Source organism: Chelonia mydas, chromosome 5, assembly GCF_015237465.2.
Source record: "Chelonia mydas isolate rCheMyd1 chromosome 5, rCheMyd1.pri.v2, whole genome shotgun sequence".
NCBI lineage: Eukaryota > Metazoa > Chordata > Testudines > Cheloniidae > Chelonia > Chelonia mydas.
This window is the reverse complement of record NC_051245.2, coordinates 50,443,173-50,468,361: the sequence shown is the minus strand read 5'-3', so window position 1 is coordinate 50,468,361 and position 25,189 is coordinate 50,443,173. Positions and strand designations below refer to the sequence as shown.

Sequence of the window (25,189 nt, the reverse complement as noted above, 5' to 3'; positions counted from 1 at the left end):
CATACCTGCTAAAGATAATATGACTGCTTTTGCATTTAATTCATGTAAGCAGCAGAAAAGTGGAGGAAGGCAGAACATTCTGCAATGAAGAAGCAGTGAGCTGATGGTCTTTCGTTTTGCAAAATCAAAACCAAGGGTAATTCAGATTCATATTGCATTTACCAAACCACAAATACTAAGTGGTAAAAATAAAAGGTTTTGAGTTTTGCTTCTTTCTACAATATAGATTTATAGGGAAGATTTTTCTCGAGACTTTTCTTAATACAGGTTATGACAGACTTGTGACAGGGTGTAAGGACAAACTCATGATTCTGTCCCAGAATTCGGTGTCTTTTTGGAAATGTCTACTCTGCAAGTGAACACGTGATTGTAGAACAGATAGGATACCCATGCAACTTTAATCTAGCTAGCAAGGTAGTGTATACTGGTGGAATGGACTTCAGTGTGGGCTAGTATACACCCAGGAACCCTGGATGGCTTGTATTCTGGTTGGTAGCCCATGCTGTCAAGGCCCTCACAATATGTCACCTTGTTCTTGTGAAATAATGGTATATTTTCTACAGTAAGTATCAGTACTAGAAGGAAGGAAGTCAGCCTTGTAGCATTTAGCTTCTTGAAAATAATGGCCTATCTGACTTTGAAGAGGACTTTGAACAGGGAAAAATGAAGCTAACAAGGATATGAAAAAACTACACGTGAACCATTCTGGCTGAGATAAGCATATACATTCATCTCAGGCCACGTCTACACTACCCGCCGGATCGGAGGGTAGTGATCGATATATTGGGGATCGATTTATCGTGGCTAGTGTAGATGCAATAAATCGATCCCCGATCGCTCTGCTGTCGACTCCGGAACTCCACCAGGGCGAGAGGCAGAAGCGGCGTCGACGGGGGAGCAGCAGCCGTCGATCCCGCGCCACGAGGACGGGAAGTAAGTGATTCTAAGTCGATCTAAGATACGTCGACTTCAGCTACGCTATTCTCATAGCTGAAATTGCGTATCTTAGATCGATCCCTCCCCCCCACATAGTGTAGACCAGGCCTCAGTTTACATGCAGTTTATTTTAATTTATCCAAACTTCTTAAGGCTCAAAATCTCAAAACAATGTATTAATATGATTTCTAGTTCTCCTGGTTTCCTTCAAGTAGGAATTAGTGCATTTCTCAAAATATTCCTAATATTTCTGTTGAAACCAGCTGAAACCAGGATATCTAGAAGAATACAAAAAATATAGTGGAACAATGACAGGACAATTTTGGCCCAAAATTTATGTTTTGTCAAAACAAGTTCTCTTAACACTTATGTTCAATTGAAATGGTTTAAAGATAAAGGCTCCACCATTAATTTTAGTTGTTTTTCCCTGTCATGTTGTTTAAAACAAATCCTTATCACAATAGAGCATGTTTGCCCAGCTCAAATGAAGTATATGTTTTTTGTTCGCTATTTATAAAAACAACATTGCTTTATTTGGCTACATTTATATCAACCAAATTAACATTATCAGAGATTTTAACGGTATTTTGAATATCTTCCAGTTTCCTATAGAGAACCTACATGCTCACTGCATCAAAAAGTATATTGCCCAACAGAGTGTTCATCTTCTGCTAACACACATGCAAATGTTTCTTGTTTCTTTAAAAATCATTGTGTGATATTCTTACTGTATCAAAGAACCATCCCAAGATCAATGTGCAATAGAGAGAAATATGACACAAAATAAAAAGCTGAGAAAAAAACAAACAATAACACTGAAAAAAAGACTTCAGAAATTGAAAAACAAGGAAAATTCATAAATTCCAGTAACCCCAATACATATTAACACTGGGATAATAATACTTCATACATACTAATACTACTACTTAGCATTTGTATAGTGCTTTGCCTTCTCAGGGCACTGTATAGATGTTAACTAATTAATTCTTGTAATCCTAAAAGAGTAAATACCTATATTATTATTCTCATTTTACAGCTAGGGAAAGACAGAAAGGTGCAGTGACCTACTCATGGTGGCAGAGCCAGGACTAGAATTTAGGACCCTCTGACTTAGAATTTAGGACCCCCTAACCATGTGGTCATTCCTCCAAACCACATTGCCTTCTAAAAACGAAAAAAGAAAAAGGAAGTAGAAAAATAGGACTTATATGTCTATCACTGTTTACTTCCTTCCAGTCACCCAGCCTTGCAGTTTGGTGTCTTAGGCCTGGTTACACTGGAAAATTAGGTTGGTTTAACTACATTGATCAGGGATATGAAAAATTCACGCCCCTGAACAGCGTTGTTAAGCCAACCTAAGTCCCTGTATAGACAGCGCTTGGTCGAAGAAAGAATTCTTCCATCAACCTAACTACTGCCTCTCAGGGAGGTGGATTACCTACGCCAACAGGAGACATCCTCCCATTGGCATAGGAAGTGTCTACAATGAAGCGTTACAACAGTGCAGCTGCAGCAGCACAGATGTTCCGCTGTAGCATTCTAAGTGTAGACAAGCCCTCACTCAATCTCCTCTCTACTTTTCACCCCGCATCCAGCCAGCTGATGATACCTTCTTGCTCTTCCTCTGAAATATGTGCCAAATCCTCCCCTTCCTTTCACCCCACTTCCAAAACCTCTGTCCATGCCCTTGTTATCTCTCATCTTGAATACTGCAATCTCTTCACTAGCATTCACAACTACAGTAACTCCTCACTTAACGTCCCAGTTATAGTCTTGAAAAATGCAACTTTAAGTTAAACAATGTCAAGCGAATCCAATTTCCCCATACGAATGAATGTAAACGGGGAGGTTAGGTTCCAGGGAAATTTTTTTCACCAGTGTGAGGCTCTATACCTCGGAGGAACCCCCTATACCCTCATGTTCATCTTTATAAAATGATTGTGTGGTATCCAATGCAAAGTTTGTCATGTTGGGTGTCTTTGGAAGGCTCATAATGCACTGAGCATGGTTGTTGTAGTGATGTTATAGTAATTGTTACAGTAATGTTATAGTAACGTTATAGCTTATAATTTCATGTATATAGTTATGAGGCTGAAAATGTATCCTCGTGGCTTAATGCAAGCCCATGCAAAAACTATACAAGAACAGGGAGGCAGTTCACACCCTACCAGGGCATGGATGGGACAAATCCAGCCCAGCCTCACAGGAACAATGGACACTGGCTTAGGCAGCAACAAAAGAATTTGTTAGACCCGCAAGGGAGTCACCCCCTTCCCTTGGGCAGTTTGGGACTGCGATGAGGTAATGCTCACCTGACTCGGGGGGTGGGGGGGGCAAAGCCAAGAGGAAAGAAAGGATATGATAAAAGGGAGAGACATTTTGCCATGCTCTCTCTCTTCCACCTACATCTACAGATACCATCACCGCCAAGCAACTGAAACACTGATCAAAGGGGAGAGCCTGACTGAAAAGCCAGCCTGTGGTGAGAAGCATCTCAGTTTGTAAGGACATTGAAAGTGTTAAGATCAGCTTAGAATGTGTTTTGCTTTTATTTCATTTGACCAAATCTGACTTGTTAAGCTTTGATTTATAATCACTTAAATCTACCATTATAGTTAATAAATCTGCTTGTTTAGTCTACCTGAAGCAGTGCATTTGGTTTGCACTGGTACTGGTTTGCACTGGTCATATCAATTTCTTTGTTAAATTGACGAACTTATATAAGCTTGCAGCGTCCAGCGGGTATAACTGGACACGGCAAGACAGAAGTTCCCAGGGTTGTGTCTGGGACCCAAGATACTGGCTAGTGTCATTTGCTTGCAAGTAGCTGGGAGCAGCTTACCTGCCAGAGGCTGTGTGTGAACAGCCCAGGAATGGGGGTTCTCACAGCAGAGCAGGGTAAGGCTGGCTCCCAGAGTCAAGGATTGGAGTGGCCTAGCAGATCACTGGTCCAGACAACACCAGAGAGGAACATCACAGCCAGACAAAAGACATTATATACATATACATTATAAGTTTTAAATAATTTTAAACAATTTAATACTGTACACACCAATGATGATTATGAAGCTAGGTTGAGGCTGGGACATAGCAAGGCTGGCGCGCAGGGGCTTGCCCCACTCCGCCTGCTGGACATTCCAGCCGGGGAGCAGGGTGAGGGCACGGGAGCTTGCCCCATTCTGCCCACCCAGGGCTCCAGACAGGGAGCAGGCAAGCCCCCGTGCCCTGACCCCGATCCCCAGCAGAAGCCCCGGGCAGGCGTAACAGGGCAAGCCTCTGCGCCCCGACCTGCTCCCTGTCTGGAAAGCCCGGGGGGCAGAGCGGGGCAAGCCCCTGCGCCCCGACCCGGTCCCCGGCAGGAGCACCGGGAAGGCGGAGCTGGGGGAGCCAAACAACGTTATAAGGGAACATTACAGGACTTTAAAGGAGTATGTTCTCTAATAGGTCAGTGACTAATAAGGAAACAACGTTAACCAGGACAACGTTAAGTGAGGAGTTACTGTACCTAAATTGCACACCTCAAGTCTATCTAAATATACTGCCCAAACCTCTGCAATCAAACAAACTTCTCCAACCTTGTTATCACCTCCTTGAAACCCTACACTGGCTTCCATTCCCCTACTAACTCCTTGTTCTCTTTTTCTGGGCCCAGAACAGTTCCATTCTCCATGGCTTCAGCCTCACACTCTCCCACTTTATCTCACCTTCTTGCTGCCATGCATGGCTGCCTTCTCTCATATGTGACTCTGATTTTCTCATGCTTCCCCCACGTCTAGAACAACTTCCTGAACCCTATGCCTTGAAACTTCATTCTCATTCTCTATACCCCTCATCAAAGCTACTCCTTTTGGTTACTGCTCAGTCACTGATCTCTAACCCCTGTCCTCATTCCCAGCTCTTCCCCAATTTTCAATATATTAAATATTTTTTTAAACCACTCACATTCACATTTAAACATCTGTCATGCTCATTTATTATTGTAAGCCTTGTCCCTGCATACTCCTTTCCCTTACTAGGCATCTCTTGAAGGATAATGTCTAACATATATTGTGAGCACCTTACATATAGCAGGGCCTATATTTTTATTTATCTTTAATGTGCCATGAACACTTATTGCACAATATGAATGATAAAAAAGAAATGTGTCAATTTCATTGAGTGGGAGTTCTGTTGGAGGAGAAGGCATTTGTAGAGGCTGGTAGGGGCAGTGTGCTGGGAGGGAAGCTGAGCCCTGATTAGGGGGCGGGGCTTCTCTGATTAGGGGTCCTATAAAGGTAGCCTGCCAGTCAAGCAGTGGCATAGGAGTCAGCAAACAGAGCTGTAAACAGGGGAGTTTGAGTGGGAGTTGGCAAGGGGAGTTTTGGGGGAAGACTAGGAGAACCAGGCAGAGGAACAGACAGGCTAGTGAAGGGAGTGTGTGGTGTTCTGTCAGTGTTGTGATGCTCGTTGGGGGTTTGTTTTGCTGTGGGTGGTGGTGGTTTGGTTTGTGTTTCCTGGACCAACAGGTGGGAAGGCTATGACAGATACAGAGGCATCAGTGGTAGTGATCCAAGCAGTGGAAGATACAATGAAGATGACTGGATGTGGAAGCTGCAGTATGTACATGATCCTGAGTGGGGGTACCTGAAAAGAGTTTTGTCTGCGTGAAGTGCGGCCTGATAAAGCTGATGGAAGAAAAGAGCTGAGGAATGGAGATGCAGATGGAAACTCTGGTTCAGTTTAGAAGGGGGTTTGAGCGGATGATGGAGCAAAGACATGAGGAGGCTGAAGGGAAAAGCTCAGACTTGCAGATGGAAGCAGGACCAAAGGACTCTGAGGGGAGACTGCTGGGTGAGGAAAGTGGACAGTGGAAGCATGTGACTAAGAGAACCAGGCAGAGGAAAAGACGGGCTAGTGAAGGAGAAATAGAGCTCAGGAACAGGTTTTCAGAGCTGGAAAATGAAGAAGGGGCACAGCAGGTGGTCACTAAGGTGGGAAGGCAAGAAAGAAGAGAAGAGCAGCTAGTTCTATGGGAAGAGTCAATGGAGATAACAAAACCAAATATGAGCCCCAGGAGGATACAGGAAGGGTTGCAGACGATTGCAAGAGAGAATAGGAATCGAGAGGACTTGCAGCCGGAGGGAATGGGGATAGACGGGAGAATCGCACCATCACCAGGAAAAGGCAGGTCTACAGGACTGGGAACTCCTTACTGAGAAAAATAGACAGGCCTGTAACCAGAGCTGATCCAGAGAACAGAACAGTGTGATGTCTTCCAGGTGCTAAGATATGGGATATGGACCTGAGGCTGAAGAGGATCCTAACGGGAGCAGGAAAAAATCCACTGATTGTCCTTCATGTGGGAACAAATGATATGGCTAGATTCTTGCTGGAACATATCAAGGGAGACTATGCCAGGCTGGGGAAGACACTTAAGGAAATCGAGGCTCAGGTGATCTTCAGTGGGATTCTGCCTGTTCCTAGAGAAGGGCAACAAAGGTGTGACAAGATTATTATGATCAACAGATGGCTCAAGGCAGTGGTGCTATAAGGAGGGCTTTGGGATGTACGGCCACTGGGAGGCATTCATGGACAGAGGACTATTTTCTTGGGATGGACTTCACCTGAGTAGGGAGGGAAATAGAATTCTAGGATGGAGGCTGACACAACTGATTAAGAGAGCTTTAAACTAGGAATTTGGGGGAGATGGTTGGGAGATGTCCAGGTAATCTCCACGCTGGAGTTTAACATTGAGAGGGAAGAAAACGAAGTAAGAAAGGATACAGCCGTGGGTAGGAGAATGGACATAAGGAGGAAGGGTAGTGTAGATACCAGTCTAATAGGTGATACTGGCAGTAGAATGTTTGTGCCTAATCAGGTAAAGAATGTGGGCGAAGCCAAACAGCAAAAATTAAGATGTTTGTACACCAATATGAAAGCCTAGGTAACAAAATAGAGGAACTAGAGTTACTGGTGCAGGAAGTGAAACCAGATATTATAGGGATAACAGAAACATGGTGGAATAGTAGTCATGACTGGACTACAGGTACTGAAGGGTATGTGCTGTTTAGGAAAGACAGAAATAAAGGCAAAGGTGGTCGAGAAGCATTGTATATCAATGATGAGGTACACTGTAAAGAAATAAGAATTGATGGAATGGATAAGACAGAGTCTGTCTGGGCAAAAATCACATTGGGGAAAAAAGCTACTAGAGCCTCCCCTGGGATAGTGCTTGGGGTGTGCTATAGACCACCGGGATCTGATTTGGATATGGATAGAGACCTCTTTAATGTTTTTAATGAAGTAAATACTAATTGGAATTGTGTGATCATGGGAGACTTTAACTTCCCAGATATAGACTGGAGGACAAGTGCTAGTAATAATAATAGGGCTCAGATTTTCCTGGCTGCGATAGCTGATGGATTCCTTCACCAAGTAGTTGCTGAACCGACAAGAGGGGATGCCATTTTAGATTTGGTTTTGGTGAGTAGTGAAGACCTCATAGAAGAAATGGTTGTAGGGGGCAACCTTGGTTCGAGCAATCATGAGCTAATTCAGTTCAAACTAAATGGAAGGATAAACAAAAATAGATCTGTGACTAGGGTTTTTGATTTCAAAAGGGCTAACTTTAAAAAATTAAGGACATTAGTTAGGGAAGTGGATTGGACTGAAGAACTTGTGGATCTAAAGGAAGAGAAGGCCTGGAATTACTTCAAGTCAAAGTTGCAGAAACTATCGGAAGCCTGCATCCCAAGAAAGGGGACAAAATTCATAGGCAGGAGTTGTAGACCAAGCTGGATGAGCAAGCATCTCAGAGAGGTGATTAAGAAAAAACAGAAAGCCTACAAGGAGTGGAAGATGGGAGGGATCAGCAAGGAAAACTACCTTATTGAGGTCAGAACATGTAGGGATAAAGTGAGAAAGGCCAAAAGCCATGTAGAGTTGGACCTTGCAAAGGAAATTAAAACCAATAGTAAAAGGTCCTATAGCCATTTAACTAAGAAGAAAACAAAGAAAGAAGAAGTGGGACCACTAGACACTAAGGATGGAGTGGAGGTTAAGGATAATCTAGGCATGGCCCAATATCTAAACAAATACTTTGCCTTAGTCTTTAATGAGGAGCTTAGGGATAATGGCAGGATGACAAATGGGAATGAGGATATGGAGGTAGATATTACCACATCCAAAGTAGAAGCCAAACTCGAACAGCTTAATGGGACTAAATCAGGGGGCCCAGACAATCTTCATCCAAGAATATTAAAGGAACTGGCCCATGAAATTGCAAGCCCCCATTAGCAAGAATTTTTAATGTATCTGTAAACTCAGGGGTTGTACCGTATGACTGGAGAATTGCTAACACAATTCCTATTTTTCAGAAAGGCGGGGCGGGGGGAATGATCCAGGTAACTACAGGATCTGTAGTATGCAAGGTCTTGGAAAAAATTTTGAAGGAGAAAGTAGTTAAGGACATTGATGTCAATAGCAATTGGGACAAAATACAACATGGTTTTACAAAAGGTAGATTGTGCCAAACCAACCTGATCTCCTTCTTTGAGAAGGTAACAGATTTTTTAGACAAAGGAATTGCAGTGGATCTAATTTACCATGATTTCAGTAAGGCATTTGATATGGTTCTACGTGGGGAATTATTAGTTAAATTGGAAAAGATGGGGATCAATATTAAAACTGAAAGGTGGATAAGGAACTGGTTAAAGGGGAGACTACAACGGGTCATACTGAAAGGTGAACAGTCAGGCTGGAGGGAGGTTACTAGTGGAATTCCACAGGGATTGGTTTTGGGACCAATCTTATTTAATCTTTTTATTACTGACCTTGGCATAAAAAGTGGGAGTGTGCTAATAAAGTTTGCGGATGACACAAAGCTGGGAGGTATTGCCAATACAGAGAAGGACAGGGATATCAAACAAGAAGATCTGGATGACCTTGTAAACTGGAGTAATAGGATGAAATTTAATAGTGAAAAGTGCAAGGTCATGCATTTAGGGATTAATAAGATTAATTAAGAAGAGGAAGTTACTCACCTTCTGCAGTAATGATGGTTCTTCGAGATGTGTCCCTATGGGTGCTCCACTTTAGGTGTCTGTGTGCCCCTGCACCTCTAATCGGAGATTTTTGGTAGCAGTGTCCCATTGAGCCCAGGCATGTGCTCTCCCTCCCTCATGGTCTGCCTCGAGGCCATTCAGCACTGCACAGGTGAATCCCTCTCACTTCCTTCTCTACCACAGAGCCCTATAGAGAACTCCGAAGTAGAGGGGAGGAGGGCGGGTTGTGGAGCACCCATAGGGACACACATCTCAAAGAACCATCGTTACTGCACAAGGTGAGTAACTTCCTCTTCTTCTTCGAGTAGTGTCCCTATGGGTGCTCCACTTTAGGTGACTCCAGAGCAGTACCCACCACTAGAGGCTGGGACTTCGGAGTGGAGTCTTTTACTACAGAGAGTACTGTGGAGTCGAAGATGGTGTCAGCGGCCAAATCTTCAGTAATCGCATAATGTTCTGCGAAAGTATGGACAGAGGCCCCAATCATTACTCTATAGATTGGGGAGATAGGGATATCCCTATGGAATGTGATTGAAGTAGGAAGTGATCTCATGGATCATATGGACGGAAGCAAGTTGCGCCCTTGCTAAGTGATTAATGCAACTAGAGACCCATTTGGATAGTCTTTGACGAGATATCACAGAGTTTTTGAATCTTTCTGAGGATGAAAGGAAGAGTTTAGGGGATTTCCTGAAGTCCTTAGCCCTGTCCAAGTAGAATGCTAATGTCCTTCTAATATCTAGCATATGCACAATTGTCTCCCAGTTATCACAGTGTGTTTTTGGGAAAAAACAGGGAGATGGATCTGTTGATTCATATGGAAAGTGCAGAAAAAGTAGGGAGAAACTTGGGATATGGCCTTAGAGTTGTTGGGGTTTTTTTAAAGACAAAGGCCATGAATGATGGGTGTGCCATGAGGGCCGCTATTTCTCCTATGTGCCTAGCTGAGGTGATGGCAATTAGAAATGCTGTCATCATGGACAGCTGTAAGAGAGAACAAGTTGCCCTGGGCTCGGAAGGAGGTCTAGTCCAAGCCCTGAGAACTAGATTAAAGTCCCAGGCTGGAGCGAGTGGTATCACATGGGGGAAGAGAGTCCCAATGCCCTTAAAGAGTCTACGCATTAGTGGTTGAGCAAACTCCAAGTGGGAAGCCATTTTCACCATGAGATGTACCTTAAGGGAGCTGAGTGAGAGTTTAAAATGTAGTGCAAAATCAGAGGGAGGAAAGATGAGGTTGGGTCTGTCCGTTTGGAACGGTACAAACTTGGAGTCATTTCCATTTTGAAGTGGTCAACTTGTGGTTGTGTTCCAACATGTGTTTCAGCTTGTCAGAGCATTCTGCTTCTAAGCCTTGGAACAAAGAAAGATCCAAGCCTGGAGGCGGAGGACCCATGGGTTGGGGTGAAGGGTCAGCCCATTGTTTTGAGAGAGCGGTTGAGGAATCAGCTCAGGGGAACAGGAGGGCACATTGCCATCTGCGTCAGGTAAGGGAGCCAGACTTGTCATAGTCAAGAGGGGCAATCACAATAACTCTCGCTTTGTTTCGTTGAATTTTCAACGAATATCCAAGAATCTTGGATAGGGTAGGAAACTGGGAAAAGACATACAAGTGGGCCCTGCCCACTGGGAAGATGAGGGCAACTGCCAGTGAATGTGTCCCCAAAGGGTGGCTATATCTTGAAGCACCTGTGAATTCAGTATACACTCATTGTCGTGAGAAAATTCCAACTGAGACTGTTGGTTATCCCGTTCTGTATCCCTTGTAGACAGACAGCTGAGATGAGCACATTGTGATGGGTGCATCAATTCCAAAGTTTGAATGCTGTCTTGCAGAGGGAGGGAGATCTGGCAGCTCCTTGGCAGTTTATACAAAACATACACGTCACATGAAGTCCATCTTAACCTTCATGTGTTGTTTTTGATGAAAGGCAGAGTTTGTGCACAGGCACTCCTGACAGCCCCTAGCCCCAAAAGAGTGATATGGAAGGTCATTTCTATAGAAGGCCATTTGTCCTGAACCTTGTTGTTGTGTAGGTGAGCTCCCCAGCATATTAGGAAGACATGTGTCCCAGGGTGGTGAATGTGGGTAGTGAGAGGAGCGCTCTTGCTTGTACTGCATCAGGTTGGTGCTGATAAAGTCCAGTCACTGTACCGGGGTTAGTATGCCACTACAATGAAGAGAACCTTGGAGACTACCCTGTGTGGAGCAGTCTGTACATATAATGATCCTGCCCTAAAGGTAAGCAGTAGGAAATCTCCTGTACGATGGTTGTATTGAGATATGGAAGTAGGCACCCTGTAAGTTCAGGGCTAGCAATCAATCTCTTTGCTCTAGAGCTGGTCCTAACTGCTGTGAAGTAAGGTAAGGTGACTTCTGAGTGGTGTTACAGCTGTGTAGATGGCAGCTGATGCTGTAAGGTATCATTGTTCAGGCCCCCGACCAGCTCATCAAAGTGCTTATAAGAGGCAGTTTGAGAGGTCATGGACTGGGGTGCAGACTGTTCTCACTTTTGAGCCCTGGGCCTCTTACACTGTGGCTCATAAAAGCACAGAGATGGTGAGTATTGAGAAGAATTGTGATCTGTGGTGTGGTGGAGAGGTATATCTTTTCTTCTGTTCCACAGTGTAGATTCCTAAGGAGTGTAGTGCAGTCCGAGAATCCTTCAGGATGTGGAGAGAAAAGCTATCTTCTCCGCAAAGAGTTTAGCCCTTCGAATTGGAAGTCTGTAGCTCTTTATGCAACCTAGAGAGGTGTAGCGGACAGAAAAAAACTCCACAACCCACCTCAGTATCACTGTCATGGAGACTGGGCAGGCAGCTGTAACAGCTACATCCAGTGGTGTCTTTAGGACCAGTCTGGCTATTAACTGACCTTCTCTAAGAATGGTCTGAATCTGTTCTTTTTGTGTTTCCAGTAATGTTTCAGAAACATCCTGGGTTTCCCAAGATTAAAAAATTGTTTTGGCCATGACAGTTTGGTAATTTATGACTCTAAACAGTAATGTTGTTGATGAATACACCATCTTGCGAAGCCTGATCACATGGAGTTGACTTGGCATTATGTTGCTTGCTTCATGCATTAACCACATCCGCTATGATGGAGTTGGGTTGCGGATGTTGAAAACAAAGTCTGCCTCTTTGGGTAGAGATGTAGGGTTGTTTTTGTTTACATTCTGTTGCTGGTTGGTGCGATGGAGGCTGGCTATGCCAGATGATTTTGGTAGGATCTAGAATCAGCTCATTAATCGGGAGGACAGTTCTAGATGAGAAAGGTAGTGTGTAGAATTTCCACCAACTTGTGATGTGTATCTGCCACCTCCTGTAAGAGAATCTGCAGCTCGTCTGCCACCCTCTTGGTAAGATCCAGAAAGTTCTTAAATCTTCACCTAGTGATGAGAGGTGGGCAGCACAGTCTCATCTGGGAAAGATGAGGAGAAATGTGCTGAAGAGGTAGCTTCCTCTTCAGGTGTGGTTTTTTTTCTTCCCTTCCCCCTTCTTTCCCATTCTGAAAAAACTTTCTCCTGTCCTGGCTCAGGTGTTCTTCTGCCCTGGCTCAGGTGCCAGGCTGTAGCAAACCATCTGGTGGACTCTCCCTGAGAGACACCGGAGATGGTCGCGCCATGTGTGTGTATATACCTGAAGTTACAATATGGCCTTGGGAGGGAGAGGCAGGAAGGCAGGTATGGGCGGTTGGCGTGATGGAATTGGGGATCCTTGTAGTGTGGTGGTGGGCCACCTTGAGGGGCCAGGGAATGATCTCCTCCTGGCCAGTGTCAGATTCATCAGTGGGTAAGGGTGCCGCTGACTGGGGTATTGGCAGTATACAGCCCAGTGCTAAGAACGATTCTGGGTGCCGGGATGTGCTCGATACTGGGGTCCTGGTACCAAGTAATGGGGATTGTGGTTCTTCCCCAATCATCAGGTCTCCAGGGTACCAGAGCTCATGCAGTACCATGGGTTCATTTGGTACCACAGAGGAGGGTCCATGGTACATTGTCAGTACCGACAGTTGGGCAGAGCATTCCCTAAATGAGAGTTTTGCCCAGTACAAAAAGTTTGTTGGTGCCACTTTCTTAGAGACGGTATGGTAATTGTCTCTTTCTGGGTACTGAGACCACAGGTCTCCAGAGTATCAGAGTACCTGTGTTACCATGGGCTCATCCGGAACCCCAGAGGAGTATCTGTAGTTGGTGTCAATGGTTGGGAAGGTGAAGAACACTTCCTAGATGGGAGTTTTCTTGCATCTGGTACCATGGTTTCTCTATGCCGCTCTTTTAGAGATGGTACGGTAACTGTCTTCTCTCCATGCAGTAGTTGCCCAGAGTAGAACTCAGAGCAGCACAGAGCTTACAGAAGCCCCTTGTCGGTGGGGAGAGCAACTCAGAGCAGGGCAGAGCTCACAGCAGGAAGCCCCTTCTCAGGTTTCAGCTTCCAGAGCTTCGGTGCCCAAGGGTGCAGCAGCTGAGCTCACAGCAGGAGGTTCCTCTGCTGGTATTGTCCTACCGAGATGGCCGCACTGGGGAGCACCCCTCTGGCTGGCCAGTTGCTCGGAGGAGCCTTTCCAGGGGGAGTCTGCTGGTGGCTTTTTCTCCCTCTCTCTCTTCTCCTCTTCACCACTTGACCCCTTTTGAAGTGAAGGCTCCAGGGATGATCCGGGGTCAACACCCACCGGAGTCCTCTGCAGACTGAAGCGTTTTCTCTATAGGGAGAAATTTTTACTTCAGCTCCCGGCTCCTGTGAGGCTGCAGTTTTAGGTGTGGCAGGTAAAGCACTTCTGTGGGAGTCTCCCAGGCACAGTGAAAGTGTCTGGCCATTACAGGAACTGACTCCTGGCAGGAGAGGCACTGCTTGGAGCAGAGAGCCAGGCAAGCCCCTGGGCAGGGGGTTGTCATCCTATAGCAGGGAGGAATATGCAGAAGAACATGGTCTTTACTTTTTTTTTTAAACTGAAAAAGAAAATAATCATGAGTCTACTAGATGCCTGGGGGGAAATGCTCCCACACAGGGAAGGAAAGAAGTTCTTTTCCTTTTTCTCTTTTCTTTTTAAACCAAAGGAATAAAATACTAGCCTGAGTACTTTTAGGGAGAACAAAGGTAACAAAACCAACACTACTTATGCTAATGACATAGATAAGGAAGGGACAACTGCTCCTTCCCTCAGATGCCAAAGGCGATAGAGAAGGAAGAGCCTCAAGGCAGACCACAAGGGAGGGAGAGCACATGTTGAACAGCAAACCATGAAGGTCCTTTCTTTTCCAGCAGTCCCTTTTTTTCATTCACTTCACTTCACATTTCCCAACATCCGCAGCAAATGAAGCAGGGATCCTACACACAACAACCTCATTCCTACTAAACAATCCTGACTCATTCATAGAGCATTGTTGAAAAGTCATCGAGTCCAGCCCCCTGCATTGTGGGGTACCTCAGCTTCCTTAATGTTATCAGCTCTCCTTCCCTGCTAAGTAGAGGACCTGCACTTTCCTCCATCTTCCTCTTGGTACTAATGTATTTAAAGAACCTCTTCTTATTGCCTTTTATGTTCCTTGCCAGAGGTATTTCATTTTATGCCTCAGCCTTTCTGATTTTGTCCCTACATACCTGTGCTGTTCTTTTGTACTCCTCCTTATCAATTTGACCATGTTTCCATTTTTTGTAGGATTCCTTTTTGGTTTTCAGGTCATTAAAGAACTCCTGATGGAGCCATATTGGCCTCTTACTATTCTTTCTATCTTTCCTTTGCATCAGAATAGTTTGCAGTTGTGCCTTTAATGTTGTCTCCTTGAGGAACTGCCTGCTCTCCTCAACTCCTTCTTCCCTTAGATTTTCTTCCCATCTAAAGGTTGTGTTTGACTTTGCAAACTTCATATTATTTTAATATATTTTTAAAATAATAAATTAACATTAATTTGGCAAGCACTCTGTACTCCAAAGCAACACCCTGGTACCCCCATATTCACCACTATCATATAATGGTGATATGTTTTGTACAAAGTATGCCTTGTGAGGTATCATTTTAAAGTCTTGATTTGTTGAACATTAATATCCTATTGAATTGTATGTGCTATCATTGTATGTGGAGTTATGAAGTTTTGCTATGTGTATGTTACTACAATATGTTGTGAAGTTGGAAACACCCACAACTAGACTTTCAGATATAACAACAATGAGCAGCCAGACACTGATGATGGCCCACTAAGTGGAATACACACTCACAAGGAGTACCCCAGGAACTGTATACAATGGAGACCTCTCAGAAATAGCATGTAGACTCAGGTCATAGCAAAAGATCTTTCCAGCAAGCTGGAGGAACCTATAAAGGAGGGTAAGTGACATCGTCATTTGTCCTCACTCCCCTCACAACTCAACACCTGGAAACATGTCTGGAGAACAAAGACTTTGAACGGGGGAGGTGGTCCCAGGCTGGAAAGGAGAATCCCAGCTTCTGTATTAAGGAACTATACCATCAGGGTGAGAGACTGCTTGATTCAAATCCTGTCTAGTTTATAGAACTGAGATTGCAATTTTACTTTTATTTCCTAGGTAACCAACTTTGATCAGTACGCTTATTACTTATAATCACTTAAAATCTATATTTCTGTAGTTAATACATCTGTTTTATATTTTACCTAAAACAGTGGGTTTAGCTTGAAGTGCAAGGGAAATCTGCTCAGGAATGAGAGCTGGGGCATGTCTTCTCCATATTGAGGGAGGGGCAGACTGGGTAATAAACTTACACTGGTCAGGCTTCTGACCAGGGCAAGATGGTACAGCTCTGAGATCCTGGCCTGGGGAACTGTGGGGAACTGGCTGGAGCCTCTCCATTGTTGGTTCATGAATGGCTAGGAGAAGCATTCATGTAACTCATCTGGGTGTGTCCCTACCTGTGGATGGCTGTGTATGTGAAATACCTGATCGAGTTTGCAGCTTGTCACAGCATCACAGTGTGAGAGGGAGCCCACTTTGGTGAGACAGAGGGCTCAGCAGTACCCCAGTTCCAGATTGCACCCCAGGTAACCCATCACACCATGCTATTGTGATTATTTAATTCCTGCCAGTATGTTTTTGCCAACAATCATACAAGTTACACATAAGGTGACTCAGAGGTTTAAACTTTGCTCTCAAAGTTTTCAAACTCTGGGGGCATGGCTACACTTGCAAATGTAGAGCGCTTTGAGTTAAACCAGCCTTCGTAGAGTGCAGTAGGGAAAGCGCTGCAGTCATCCACACTGACAGCTGCAAGTGCACTGGTGTGTCCACATTTGCGGCACTTGCAGTGGCATTGGGAGCGGTGCATTGTGGGCAGCTATCCCACAGAGCACCTCTTCCCATTCTGGCACTGTGGCTTGTGGGAAGCGTGCGGGGCATTCTGGGTCCTGTCCCAACACCCCGTGATGCATTGGTTTGCATCCCAGCAATCCCTCTGCTTCCGTCCACAATTGGCACCATCTTTCAATGTTTTTTGTACTGTGCGCTCTGTCTTCCCTTTTGGTCTGTGGGAATGGAGCCCGAACTGCTGAGGAATATGCTGACGAGTCTCGCCAGCACATCATGTTTGGCAGTCAAGTTATTCCTTATGATCCAAAGTGACAGCGAGGACTCCGATGATGATATTGACGCGAGTAACGCATACGACACAAGTTTGCTTGTGGTATTCATGGAAATGCTGACCACCGTGGAACGGCGCTTTTGGGCTCGGGAAACGAGCACTGAGTGGTGGGATCATATCGTCATGCAAGTCTGGGATGACGAGCAGTGGCTGCAGAACTTTCAGACGAGAGAAGCCACTTTCATGGGACTGTGTGAGGAGCTCGCCCCCACCCTGCGGTGCAAGGACACAAGATTGAGAGCTGCCCTGACAATAACAGATCCCCGCAGTTATATCCACATGCTGTACCCTCCATAACATTTGTGAAGGGAAGGGTGAAAGCTTCACTCAGGCATGGAACTCAGAGGTTCAACACCTGGAGGCTGAATTTGAACAGCCAGAGAGCAGGGCTATTAGAGGGGCCCAGCGCGGGGCTGCAAGGATTAGGGATGCCTTGAGGGAGCAATTTGAGGCTGAAAGCCACCAGTAATGTCTGGTGCCCTGCATGAGAGTGAAGTGCAGTGGTTCCAATGTTAGTAGGAATCTGTGTTTGCTACGTATGATACACTGACTTGCAGTGCCTGTTGCTTTCCTGGGCTAAGGTATCTTTTACGTTATGCAATAATAAAGAATGTTTTCAAAGCAAAAAAAATACGTTTAATGAAAAGAAAATGCATTTATTGAAAAGAAACACAACTGCTTGGGAAACACAAAGGGCAAGGGGGTGGGGTGAGGAACGGTACAATCCCAGGTTTGCATATATCCTCTTATCATACTCAGCCTTCCTGTTTGGAGTGCTGTGCAATGAGTGCTGCACTTCAGGCTGGCTATACTGCATGGTGATGGGGGTGGGTGAGTGCAGTGGGCGAGGGTCGTAGTTTTCAGGGCTAGGTGGTGAAGCTACAGGTGTTGGAGGCAGCTGATGGCGACAAGAACCCGGATGTAGGGGAAACTGGGTTGGAGGTGACATGGGGGCACAAGGGAAAGAGTTTTGGGACAAGAGCTGCAGGGGGGGTCGGGTGCGGTAGTGCTCCACCTGCATGGTTACAAGCGCCTGGATCGAGTTCGCTTGGCGCTCCATGATGCTCATCAGCCGCTCTATGCTTTAGTGCCAGCGGTCCGCATTCTGCTGGTGGACCCTCCTTTCACTCTCCTGCCGCTCCTGCACTTTTTAATTTTCATTAAGTGAGTGCTGCATGACTTCATGCAGCATGTCCTCTTTGCTTCTACGTGGCCTCTTCCTGATTCTTTGCAGCCTCTCGGACGGTGATAACGTGGACAGCTGAGATCTCAAGGTTGCATCTGTAAAGGCAAAATGCAACACTGAACAGAGGCAGCATTGTTCACACCAGACAAAGCAATGACTCCCCTGTACTTAAGGGCAAGCATAGTCTACACAATAGCATAATTTGCCGGTCCCAAAGCAAGCGCACATAACCCATGGGAGCCCCAAAATGGTGAGTAAGCACAGGGTCAAGGGGGACTGATTCTTTCATGGCTGTTCTGTCCTCTGGGTTTCTGTGCCTTGGGGAGAGCCAACAGCTTCAGGGGGCTCCTATACTGAACACTGTCCCCATATTTTCCACAGGAGTTCATCCTGGAAGATATCTCGCTGCTGAGGGTGACCTGGGAAGCAAAGGAGGGTCTTCTACTACAATGCGGCTTCCGCCCTGGCCCATATGCAGCTTGCCTGTGTGCAGCAATGGTCCCCCCACCCCTCACGGCACAGTGGCGCGGACATGTTAGCCTGCCTGGGACAAGGAACACAGTGGCTCTCCCATGAAACCTGCGCAAGCACATTGGATGAGAACTTTGAAGAGATCACTGAGGCCGATTACCACGATGTGAGAGAGCACATCAACGCCCTATTCCACATCTAGGCATGCATGCAGCCCTAACCCTCCTTGCCCCAAGAGCCTGCACCGAATAACTTACTTCCTAAAATACAAGCCGCTTACCGGGAACCTCTTCTGGTGTTTGTCCTTCCCCAAGCACCGTCCGCGGCAACTGGCTACCTTCCTCGTGGCTTGAGAACAGCTCCTGGCTGCATGCATCTAGGGATGCCGGTGTGTATTCCTCCTCCTCAGCACCCTTGGTCCCACTTTGCTTCTCCTCCTCCTCCTCCTCCTGCCTTGTTGGACTGTGCTCTGAAGTGTCCATGGTGGTACTCAGAGTGGAGGTGGGGTAGCCCCCAAGTATCGCGTCCAGCTCTTTGTAAAAACGGCTGGTCGCGGGGGAAGCACCGGAGCGGCTGTTTGCCTCGTGGGCTTTTCAGTAGGCATTCCGCAGCTCCTTCACTTTAACCCTGCACTGCAGAGCATCCCGGTCATGGCCCCTTTCCATCATGTCCCTTGATATCTGCCCGAAGGTATCATAATTCCTATGGCTGGAGCGCAGCTGGGACTGGACAGCTTCCTCCCCCCAGACACTAATGAGGTCCAGCACCTCGCCATTGCTTGGCGTGTGGAGGCATGGTCACCTGGAAAGATTCGCTGAGAGCACTCCACGCCTGGCTGAGCAAACAGGAAGGGGATTTTCAAAATTCCCAGAGAATTTAAAGGGCAGGTCTGATGGTTGGTCACCTGAGGGCAGGGCAGTAGAGTTCAAAGTGATGACCAGAGTGGCTAGAACAGGCACTGTGGGACACTTCTGGAGGCCGATCAGAGCACATTAACAGACCAGGGCATCCACACTGGCACCGTGGAGCTCCAGCAGGGGCTCATCAAATGTTATTCCACTCGCCAAGCTGAAGTAGCAGGAGCGCTCTAGCCACAGAGTCAGAGCGTGCTCCGTGCCTTGCCAGTGTGGATGCGTCATGAGTTAGAGCGCACCGGGCTGTTTTAATGCACTCTAACTCGCAAGTGTAGCCATGCTGGAAGTCTAATGTACTTGTTCACCTTGTCACAACCTCAGAGGTTCCCCTGGGGAAGGCAGACCAGGACTGCATGTTGCTAATGCTGTTGCAAGCATCGCAAAGCATTTTGGGGAGGGTCAAAGGTGTGAGTGGGGAGTGGAAGATTCTTTTGCAGGCTGCAAGAGGCCAAAGGGGGAAGGAGAAAGAGAGCAGAGAACAGGCTAACTCAACACTGCAGCTAGCAAGCTCAGTCCAACGATAAGATGCTGGCCCCAGTCCGAGGTCACAGCGCTAGATGAGGAGTTTATCTCTCACACAGCCACAGCCACAGCCAGCCATGGAAAACACAGGTAAGATGATGAGGGGGGGAGCAGAGCTTCGTGTCCCTGGAGCCCTTGTGTCTTGGGAAAGTGAAGAAGATCACAGAAAGCCGGTTTGGACTGGCACAAAGAGCACCAGGAACAGAGGTCGTGGAATGGAACACCCCCAAAGGAGCCCAGGACTTAAAACCCTCCTGAGAGCTGGAGCAATTCGGAGATTGGCAGCAAACCCTGGATGACCTGTGCGCACAGGACAGAACTCCCATCCACCCTTCCCCCTCTTCTTCTTACGTTACACCCAGGCCTGGCCAGCCTCGGGTAGTGAGTGTGTGAGTATGAACTTGGGTTAGGGCTTGGGACACTAACGCTTTCTTCCTTCCTCTGAGTGACATAGGGAGCACTCTCCGCTGTTATTTTATTATTTTATCAATAAAGCTTTAAAACTTAGACACTTGGTGTGTTCTGTCATCTCCTCCCTTAATGATCCTGTGGCCCCAGCCTGATCACCTGACGCCCCAGGCAGGTTGGTAACATAAATCTGTCACAACCTCCTGACAGAAACCTTCAATTTCCTGCTCTTTCTCTACAGATTTCCTGATTCACTCTTTTCTTGTCAGTTTTGCTGCATTACCTCTTCTTTAAAAGAGAAAACAACTGGTCCTCTTTTAGGAACCAAAGTAAACACCACAAAATAGTATTTAATTAGATTAACACAAGCAATGTATTTTCTTCTTTCCAATATACAGAGTCTGAATAATCTGAAATGCCCATATTTTATTGTATGCTTTTACATTTTACTCTCTTATATTTTTCTTTATGTGCTTTTATAATGCAGAGCCAAAACTAACAACCCTATATTTGTTTCAAATCAATTGGCTGTATTGGGAGCTTTAGCGATAATTATTTTTAGTGTGATATATTTGTATTTTAAGAACAATTTTTCTACATGTTGGGATTAATTTTTTTTTAAAAGTATGTTCCCTTGACCAGCACAAATGTAGGATCTGGTTCTGAGAGGCAGAGAACACTTGTATTTCCAAAGAACTTGCTGGTGTCCAGCATCTCTCAATGTCAGGCTCATAATGATCATGAAACTGAATATAGCCAGATTATGGTCTTCCAAAATCACAAAAGGAGACTACATGGTGATAATGTAGAGAGGCCAATCAATGTTCATCACAGAAATTAATTTAGTGTGAAGTGTGTTCTGTCTTCAGTGTGTGAGGACTTTGAACAAATAATTCCGATCAAACAAACCATCACAACTTTACACGTTAATACCTGATCAAAAGCTTACTGCAATCAGTGGAAACAATGTCACTGATTTCAATGTGCTTTGTAGTATTGCTTTTAAGCCCAGGATTTCAAAGTGGTTTACAAACAGTATATGTCACCACTCTGCAAAGGAAGCAGATATTACTTTACAGCTGGATAAACCACAACACTGAGACAAACTCACTCTTGGTTACACCAGCGTATATCCAGAGTAACTGCATTGATTTCAGTGGCGCTACTCTGGATTTACGCTAACATTATGAAGTGTAAAATTTAGTTCATAGAAGTTAAGTGACATGCCCAAGGACACAGAGTAAGACAACAGTGAATTTAGGAATAGAACCTAGGAGTTCTGAATTACAATATCTCATCTAATCACTAGACCACAGAGTCCTTCTTGAGGAATCTACAGACCTACAGATCTACAGAGATGGAAAAGTAGACCTGTTCCATCCACCTTCTTCAGTACTGTCAAGTGTATCTAAGTATGTCCTGATCATCTATAGATCCCAATGGAATCTCCATTCAGAATGGAAGCCTGATTATACCCAGGAGATTAAAGGAACAAACCAGTGACTATTTAAAACTGGGATGAACATGCTTGTAGGACAGCTTTACCTGTTGAGACCCATCTACATTTTTCTTGCATTAAATTGTTCTCACCTGGTGGACTCCCATGCCCTGCTGCAGCTGTAGCAATAGCAAATGCAGAAGCAGGAGAAACAGAACAGTGGCTGTTGTCAGCAGTCTGTGCTGAAAAGGAACAGACAAATAAAGGTCAACAACTTGTATTTGGTTTTAACTTTTTTTTTAAAGCATATCAATTTTCATATTCTCCACTCCCCCAGCTCACAGGGTAAAGAGGGAATATACAATACTTTATGTAAGTGTGCATATTTTATGTTCTCAACGAAAACGGATTCTGTATTAGAGGCAAAAATGTTTAAAATATATTTGTCATTTGATTTTTATCACCAGATCACAATAATAAATAATGCTGTTTAACAAAGTGCATGATGGTGCCAATGTGAAGAAAAAAGATTAACGAAACAAAAATGAAAGTTATGATACAACTGCTTAAAAATAATGGTGCTAAAGTAATCGAGGTATGGTTAATTTACTTCTCAATTGCATCATTTTCAATAGTCAGCCCCAGCAAAGTAAAAATGGATATTATTTTGAACAAGATTTAAGATTTCCCCCTGGTTGTGACCTAAAATTAGCAGAGCTTTGCAAAACTTACTGGTATCACTTTGGAAGAAATTTTGAGAACATCTCCTCTGATTTCCATTCAAATGGTTTTGCTTTGCATTTCCAGAGTTTTCAAACCAAAAATTCTGACACACAACCATAAACTATGCCAATAAGTAAAGTTTGGTGTTGGCTTAAAATTACTATGAAATGTTTTCATAAATTATTAGTGATTACTGGGGAGGATTATATTTGTGGGGGTTTTTTTCTCCCAAACATGAAATAGTTGGCTTACAATCTAGATTTCAAGAAAGGGCAACATTCTAAATATTTATGGATGCAGCAAGTAGTTCTGTTAGTAATTCGAAGAGCCATGTGAGAGCTATTAGAAGATCCACCTCTTGCTTTTTCTCTTCAGTTGAGTGATTTACTCAATACTGGAATGAATAATCTGATACCATCTGTAAATGTTCCATGTCACACATGGAGGAACAGACACAGTCGTTTCCCATTAACAATAATGGGAGTTGTGCATCTAATCATCACATATGGTACCCAAACTGTGCCCCCATAATAGCTCCTGCAAATCTGTTAAGGTCTTGTTAATTCATGTAAGAATAGGATTGAGTCAATATTATTCCTGAACTAAGGTACATCCTGTTCCAGATATTACAGATCATTTCAGCACTTCCTAACTCCCAGTATGCTTTTCATTCTCTTGTTATTAATATGCCAATTAACTAGAATACTGTTATTCACATTTTGCTGGCTTTTTTACATCTGAGAAATAAGCAGAGACACAAACTAACCACATTATTTAGAAAATAATCTTTGCAGGAAATTAAAAAAGAATTGGAAATATATAACTTAGTCTCCTTCCAAAGCAATGTTTCTTACCTCCTGGCTGACGGTAGCGGAGATGTCGTGGAGTTGAGGGGGATCGACATGGGGAAAGCTCAGGTGTCTCGACAGTTGAGGTGCTTTCAGGAATTGTCCTGTCCACTGACACAGATTCTAGAACTGCTGCTTTAAAACACCATGAATGTTAGTACAAAGGTCACTCTGTTAGGACAGTGGTCACCATTATTTCCATAATTTACAGCCCATTAAATGTGTAAACATTATTTTCAAATATCAAGAGATCTAAACAACAGTGAAACAGCTTTAAGATATGAAGCCATTTCCTTCAATTTTTCAGTCAAAAAGGTTCTTTTAAGCACACAGTTTGTACATAAATTGGCTCATTTCTGAGAGATGGTTGGAATGTGGGTCTACAAGAAATACTGAAGAAGCTTGTGTCTCCACACTCACAGTTTATGAAAAGCACAGAGAATAGCAAGGTTATAATGGATCAAACATATAAAGATATACTGTAATCATAATAATATACACATAGAGCCCGATGCTTTCCCTCTGTGAAGTCATTATATATTTTCTTTCAATGAACGTAGTAAGATCAGGTCCATTAAAAAAAAAGTACATTATACCAATATTTACAATTTAAACCTATTTAAGCCCCATTTAACAAGTATGAAAGTTAAAATTTAGTCTGTTATATATTTTGCTTTATGGTATTCCTTCTGTAAGCTGACAGTGCAACTTCTTTAAGAAGGCTCAGCAACAATATTCCTCTGGATAGAGGTAAAGGACTCGGAAAATACCAGACAACTTCACAGGTACCAATGACAGAACTGTAACAAAGTCCATAAATAAAAATTTAATGAAAACCATCAAGTGCTAAAGTGTCATTTTTAAAAATAGCCCTGTCATGATTTTGCATGTCCTTAAGCAGACTATCCAGGGGAACATAAGCATGATATGGATAGTTTAATCATAGGATTCACATATCAAGTGTGAGAAAAAATCATTAGTAAGTCATTATATATAATCACAAAACTGCCTATTAATACGGAACTGAACAGCACTGCAGAGCTCATTACTCCATTGAGTAAATTAATGTCCATATGGTAAGCTGGCAGAATGACGTGTGTCCACATGAAAAATAAAAAATATCTACACATATATCTACACATAATGCTTCTCTATTGGATTCTACAATAGACTTGGAACTGCAACTCTTACAACACAAGCACTGTACTCTAAGTTTTAAAATGAAATTGTCTACACCAGTAGGCAGATGTGCAGAAAAAGCATTTGGAACGTGGAGAAAATTTCTCTTTAGATGATAAATGGGCCATACTCAAGAAGAAATAAAAAACAGCATTGACTTGGAAATTGAATTTGTACAGCCAAATTGGATTCATATTAAGTCTGCCTCTTTGGAATCTTAGGAGAAGATGAGTAATGAAGCCAATTGATCCTAGATAACTACTTATCACTTGTTAACGGTCTCTTTCTTATGCAGAAAACTTATGTTAAGGAAATAACAGGTTAGTACTCTGTATTCCTATCACTGTCACCACCCTAAGGGCATGGCTACACTTGCAGATTTAGAGCAGTTTGAGTTAAACCAGCCTTCGTAGAGTGCAGTAGGGAAAGCGCTGCAGTCTGTCCACACTGACAGCTGCAAGTGCACTGGCTTGGCCACATTAGCAGCTCTTGCAGTGGCCACAGAGAACAGTGCATTGTGGTAGCTATCCCAGCATGCAAGTGGCTGCAATGTGCTTTTCAAATGGCGGGGATGGGTGGAGTGTGACAGGGAGTGTGTTGTGTGTACATGGGGGGAGAGAGAGTGGGTTTTGGGGGGACTGAGAGCATGTTAGCATGCTGTCTTGTAAGTTCAGACAGCAGCAGACCCCTCCCCGACCCCCCGCCTCTCTCTCTCACACAGCATTCCACAGTAATGGTTTGCTTTGTCTCGGGCAGATAAGCATGCCAGCTGTCAGAAACGGATCTTTCAAAGGGCATATCCGCATTCCTTCAGCAATTCCAAAACAATGACAAGAGTGGCCACTTGACTTAAGGGGATTATGGGACGTTTCTGGAGGCTGATCAGAGCGCAGTAATGCAACACCTCATTCACTCT

At 44.4% G+C, this 25,189-nt stretch overlaps 1 protein-coding gene across 2 annotated transcripts in view; it reads right to left on the bottom strand.

The window, feature by feature from the left end:
• Positions 1-25,189, bottom strand: part of RASGRF2 (Ras protein specific guanine nucleotide releasing factor 2) — a 209,433-nt gene that overhangs the window by 76,572 nt on the left and 107,672 nt on the right. Inside the window, exons 16-17 of one of the 2 annotated variants that reach the window (XM_043547250.1) lie at positions 23,101-23,229; positions 21,676-21,765 (exon numbers count right to left, since the gene is read on the bottom strand). In XM_043547250.1, coding sequence (XP_043403185.1) covers positions 21,676-21,765; positions 23,101-23,229 — 219 coding nt within the window. The remainder of the gene's footprint in view (positions 1-21,675; positions 21,766-23,100; positions 23,230-25,189) is intronic. The other variant, XM_037903168.2, reaches the window with a different exon arrangement.